Source organism: Notothenia coriiceps, unplaced genomic scaffold (assembly GCF_000735185.1).
Source record: "Notothenia coriiceps isolate Sejong01 unplaced genomic scaffold, NC01 NC01_scaffold00000339, whole genome shotgun sequence".
Taxonomy (NCBI): Eukaryota; Metazoa; Chordata; class Actinopteri; order Perciformes; family Nototheniidae; genus Notothenia; species Notothenia coriiceps.
In genome coordinates this window covers 11,211,451-11,217,719 of record NW_011333040.1, presented here as the reverse complement: position 1 = coordinate 11,217,719, position 6,269 = coordinate 11,211,451, and the positions used below count along the sequence as shown (strand labels likewise).

Here is a 6,269-nt window from a genome sequence, read left to right as displayed (position 1 = left end):
AGCTTTAGCTGTATCCCTGACCCTGGGTTATGACATGTTAAGGATCCAACATATTATGAGTTCTAGTAGATTTTTGATCTGACTAATGACTGACAAATCCATGAGTGCTTTGCCTATGACAGTGAAATTATTTCTTATACTCAACCTCTCTGCAGGATATGTTATATTAGTGGAGGTGAACGTAAACAAAGTGAGGTATTGAGGAATAGGCTATAGCCAAATCCTTTAGGATGTTTTATAAGACATGTGAGACAATATTTAACACATTGATGCCTCAGACAATCACTGATGATGCTGGGGACTGAAGAATGGAGGATTGATACACATTTTGCAGGATTACATTGGTTGACCTGATCAGGCCCGGTGCTATAGTGCAGCCTGCTGGCATGGCAACTGCATTGCATTTAGTGAGAGAATACACACGTACAGGTTACTGCTTCAGGATTTAAAAGATGTTTTTGCACCTCTAACAGGAGAGCAGTCTTCAAATCCAGGCTACTGTTCGAGCCGGATCGCAGACTGAAACATGTGCAGAGTGTCCAGCATTTTACATTAGTGTGATAATCATTGATGTCACGAGATAACAATTGTTGCTGCTGTTGCATTCCCTATGCTTTTAGTAATGCATTAAATCCATGGCAATCAGCTGGTATTTCCTTTTCCTTACCTTTGCATCCCAAGTTGTTGTGTTATAGACTGGACAGGAATAAGGTTTCACAATGGGCCCAGGTGCAGTGATAATACTAATTCCTCTCCAATATATTGACACATCAGAAGTTACAGAGCAGGAAACACAATCACTGCAAGCGGACATAAGACAGTTAAGATGTAGCACAAGAGAAACATAATGTATACATCTTCAATTTAGGTGCTCTATGTAAAATAAAATTCCATTCCCATTATAGCAACTATTCTTCCTGATATTCTTAACCATTCTCTTCCTGTCATATTAGGATTTGTTTTGGTTCTTATTATAAGTTGGCCATTAGCTGCCTTTTAAAACTACACAGTTTTTCTTTAACGGCAACAAATTATTGGGTATTGTATCCACTAATGCAGAGAATGGCATTACTTAAAACAGGGATAATCTGGCCTTTCAGTTAGCATTCCCACATTCCTCTGAAGGGGATTAATGGAATATGTTTTTAAGTACTCAATCCTTCATTAAGAATACACTGTTTGGCATGTGTACATGCTTCAAAAGGCAACAGAAGATGTGAAAGAGGGAAAATTGCTTTGCGTCTCGTCGATAGTTGAAGAAATCAATTGAGTCATCGCGAAAAAACACAGCATGTCATGTTCTGAGCAGAAGCCCAAGGTTGAGACTCACATGGCAATAAAAGCCTTAGATGGAAATTGTACTGTGTCCTTTATGGATGTCTTATATTTAATATGTGTGGAAAAACACAGAGATACAGAACAAGAACTTTATTAAAGCAAATACATTAAACATTTTGTGATCAAAACATTTAAAAGATGGTTACATAAATAACCTTAACATTCAGCCATGTATACTTAGATTAAGCAACAAAAACATTTAAGTTTAAACAGCTAATTTACACAATTCCAGATTGATGTATTTCTAAACCAAATATTCAGTTAATTCATTTAAAGATTTAATGTTTTTTGGTATAACAATGCACCGGTATTTGAAACTATAACAACTACAGGGTAAATCTTCACAAATAAATATTAACGCCACATGTAAGAAGAAGGAGATGCACAACAGATCCTGGGAGGTTTCTAACGATAGGTATAGTGGATGTAAAATCCTGCTTGCATCTGGATTTCTAAAGTGGAATAAGACACAAATTGTGACGTGAAGCCCTGATAACCCGATCCCTTTGAACATTAGATTTGATGGCAGCATTTCCTGAACAAACTGCAATAGCAAAACAGACCATCACAAAGACTATAGCGATAACTATAGTATTTTAATAGAGCAGATTGGTAAAAAAAAAAGTCATCACAGAGGAATGTTAAATGCAGTGTCGTTCTTCAGGCGCTGCAGCTCGGCACTCTGCTTCTTATTCTTCTCCTCTAGATAGTCAATGCGATCCAGCAGTATTTCAATATAGTCCTTCTTTCTTCCCCTGTATCTTTTGGCAGCATCCCTGTTCAAAGGGACATAGGCTCCTCATAATACTCACTGAAAACCCTGAATGTTCTTGTTTTTGCTGGTGGTGGCATATTGAATAATTCAGAGCCAGAAAACATTGACATCATCGTGTAAACACATTTTACAGCAAGGACAAGGAGCGTTTTGTTTGAGTGTGCATCTGTGTCTGTATAAGCAAAACCACAGTCCATCACAAAGAAGCAGACAAACACGATCAGCAATATCACTCGACTTTGTGTCGGTAAATATCTTTTAAGGATCTAAGCTCCTCGATCAGAGTCTTGTTTTGATTTTCAAGCACGGCCACGCGATTTTCAAGGCATTTGACATATTCCTTCTTCTTTCGCCGACACTCCCGGGCGGCTTCCCTGGAAGCAACAACAACAGTAAACGTGTAAAAGAAACCATGACATCTTGGCTTCCCTCCAAGATACAACAGCGACGTCCTTCTAGCCAGGAATCAGTTTACACCAAGGAGAAAACATTTCGAAAAGTTACAAAAGGTTTCTTCCAGAGGGTACAGAAAGTTTGGTGAACAATAACTATGACCATGTGTGGGATGCCTTCGGGATAGTACGAGAACCAATCAAAAGAGGAGAATGTCACAACGAAAAAAGAATCCAAGATTTACTAATGACGGATTATGGGATGGCAGGGAACATGCAAACAAGGAAGGTGTGAGTCATTGCCAATGGTGACACAAGGCTGTTCACAGAAAACACACAGTAAGTTCAAGGTTCTACAGACAGCGAGCAAAGAGCATGTTATAACACGAGGTAATCAATTTTGCATACCAGCAAACAAGACCCAAACTGACCCACTTACAAACACAAGTCGGTCATCCAACTTTCTGTTTACTCCAAACATGTGCAACAGTGCAGATAATGGGGAGTCAGACAACTTAAGAGTTAGCAGCTAAACACCCAGGATGGAGGAGAATCATGCGGTGGGATGATGACAGGCTTGTGGATGGTATGATTACATGCAGTCATTGTCCTACGTTGTCATTTTGTATTTGCTAGGTGTTTGTGTATTACATGGTAGGCACAGCAGAAAGAGTGAATGCGGTCAAAGTGACGTGTTTAAGGCCTATATCAATATTCACATTTGAGAGTATTTTGAAATACATTTTGCAATATATCTTGTTGTCAGTACTCTCTGTTGGAAATCTGGAGCTTTGGAGGTGCTGGCACAGTTGGTGCATTACACCTGTTTCAGTATCTTTGCTAAACGAAGATTATCAGCTGTTGGCTGTAGCTTCATATGCACTATAATGGAAGGGGCATACATTTTTCTTCCTCTCACTCTGCGCTTGAAAGTTGATGCGTGCATTCCCCAGCATTTTTGCCAATTGCATTGACATACATCTATGAGCGCTTTCACAAGGCATAGTCTCTTTGGCTTTACCAAATCAGCAAAATGTATGTTATTGGTTTGTTTGGTATGTTTTTTACTTGGCGTAGTTTGGCTTCACAGTGCACAAATGAAGGTTGTGATGAAGAAGCGTTAACAAAAACCTTAACATGGAAGGGCAAATCCCTTCTCCTCCAGTTTAAAATGGGACTATATTGAGCATGTTTTGTATGTTCTCTTGGGCCCAGATGTCAAATAAACATCAGATTTCTGCAGGAGTCCAAACCAGTCCTCTCTACTCATGTTAACCTGCCATTAATATCTGTCCACCATCACAAATGTCAAAGCAAGCAGCCACTAACCATCACGTTTTCGTTCACTTCCTGCATTTTGTTTGCTTTATGTTATGGACTGGTAGATTTGGTCGACACCAGAGTACGATTACTGCGTTAACAACTGCCCAATCAAATCGCTCCAGGGCCAAACCTTACTAGAATTTGATTAAAACATAAAAGTCTACAGTAGTTTCATCTTAATCATGATTTACGATATAGCCACTCAGTTATATTATACAGTTCATTTTGGCTGTTAATATCGCCATGGCTACTTTATCGATCAGTCAAATGTGGAGGATGATGAGTGTGAATGGTGCTATCTACCTGTTCTTCATCAAGCGGTGCTCTCTCTTTTGTGAGGGGTTTGCAGATTTCACGAACTCTTGAGTGCTGGTCTCGGCTCCCCCCTGTGGGAGGCTGGAGCCGGTGTTCTGCAACTGGCAGGCAGTCAAGTCACCTGAGGTGCCTGTGGAGACAGAAAAACAACATGTCAGTCAATAGGAATTGTTTGCACCAGTTATTCGTATATCCATTTCATGGCTTGGGTGGAAATATCCTTCCCAAATAACTATGTTTCAAAGATTGATTTATTTAACTTGGTGCAACCAAAAAAAAACCTGAGAAATGTCTTAGCTTGAAACAACTTATGTAATTGGTTTCTTAATAAAACAATAATTCCCAATGGTGCAATTCAATATATAACAGGGAGGTCTTTATTGAATAACGAGCTGTTACAGAACTGCAAAATAGATCAATAACCAACTATGATTATCGATCAATCGGTTTGAGTAATTCCTAAAGAACAAAGTGGTAAATTCTCTGATTTCAGCTTCTCCAATGTTCTTGTTTCTTCACTCTATGACAGTAAATTCATTCAATTCAAATATTTGAGGACTTTATCCTGGGCTTTTTAACACACTGATTGACTTTTTTCAACATTTGCTGACATTTTATAGATCTAAAACTGAATCAATCGATCAATGAAACAATCAACAGATTAATCAATACAATCGTTAGTTGCAACACCGATAATAAATTAAAGGAAGCAATGAATCTCTATGTTAAGTTTAAATGTACTCGGTAAGACATATCTGATGTATGTCTATTATTTTCAGTTTAGTCACATTTAAAACAGATCCTCCAACAAATCAAAAATGTTCACACTCATTTTGTTTTCCCAAACTAGAACCTCTTCAGCATTTTCGTGATTTGAAAAGTTGTATTTATCACATGCTCATTTATTGTGTGCTGTTAAATGTCAAGTCTGTTGAATATGTGATAAATGGATATAATAAGAGATTATAAGTGACTGAATTCCACATTTGAGATAAAATGGGAGTTTGTTGCTGAAAAACAAACACACCATTCTTATCTTCTTCTGTTCATTGTACGCTCAGTGCCTGAATTCCCTGCACCCCTTATCGCGTAAAACACTAATAATGAATTCTTTGAAATGTTGGAATGACAAAAGGAACTGCTTATATAATCACAGCGTGGCTGGTGACTGACGTCAAGTATATCTCAAACGCTGGTTCGCATTTACGCTGCTGGGGGCCTGTTCCAGGAAAAGCAGTGACGTCAGTTACTGCTGCTATGTGCTCTGAGTGGGCAGAGCATTTCACAGAGAGAGGGAGAGAAACAGGGAGAGAGAAAGGGGGGGAGAGAAACAGGGAGCGAGAGCATGAATGTGGAGAGAAGCAAGCCCTGTGAAAATATTTCTTATCGGGGGAGCTTGTTTTGTTGCTGACTGGGGAAAATCAGACTTATATTTAAACATTCCTTTTCTACTGTTTAAGAGGAGCCTATTTAAAGAGTTATGTAAACAAATATTGAACTTTCTAATAGTGGGTTGAAGAAAAAAACGCTAAAATATATAAACAAATGCCCCATTGTAATATCACAATAACCATAACCTGGACTTTTTTGTTCAATTCCAAAACTGACACATTACCTGTGAATTCTGCCAGTTGACATTACTAGCTATATTTTTGAGATATTCCTCAATGAGTATCTTGACTAAAAAGCAGTGTAAAAAAAGCCCTTTGATTTAGATTTGCCAGTAAAAGAGAAAGCAAACCTACCTGTTTCTGTCTCATCCCCAGTTACAGCCATCATGTATATCTTCCTGCAGACAAACTGCCTCCTTCTGAGTGTTCCCTCTGACTGAAATGTTACCACAGCCAACTGCGAGGCTATGTGTGCAATTTACAATTAGAGGCATTGACATCACCATGACATCACTGGCCTCCTGATGTCAACAGTATGGTTTGCTCCCCCCCCCGACACAGCGCTATGAGTCAGGCACTCTGCTGTTTGTCTTTGGCAGGAATTTTCTTCAGTCAGACTAAAGCACAACACTGAGCACTGTAGCTTGTTGAACATGGGTAGTCAGACTTTTAAATCAAAAAAAAAATGTACTGTAAGAACTTAGTGTGGGCAGGAAATAACATGTACCGGTATTC

General features: G+C 38.8%; 1 protein-coding gene across 2 annotated transcripts; it reads right to left on the bottom strand.

Annotated features, from left to right (window-relative positions):
* Positions 1-1,413: 1,413 nt before the first annotated feature.
* On the bottom strand, positions 1,414-6,005 carry LOC104945565 (cyclic AMP-dependent transcription factor ATF-1). 2 transcript variants are annotated; one of them, XM_010771273.1, is made up of 3 exons: positions 5,889-6,005; positions 4,132-4,273; positions 1,414-2,487 (listed from the first exon to the last, which is right to left on the bottom strand). In XM_010771273.1, the coding sequence occupies exons 1-3, from the start codon at positions 5,920-5,922 to the stop codon at positions 2,343-2,345; spliced, it is 321 nt and encodes a 106-aa protein (XP_010769575.1). In that variant the 5' UTR covers positions 5,923-6,005; the 3' UTR covers positions 1,414-2,342. The 2 variants fall into 2 exon arrangements, with proteins under 2 accessions (XP_010769575.1, XP_010769567.1); XM_010771265.1 differs by having other exon boundaries at positions 1,414-2,114; positions 5,889-6,000.
* Between the last annotated feature and the right edge of the window lie 264 nt (positions 6,006-6,269).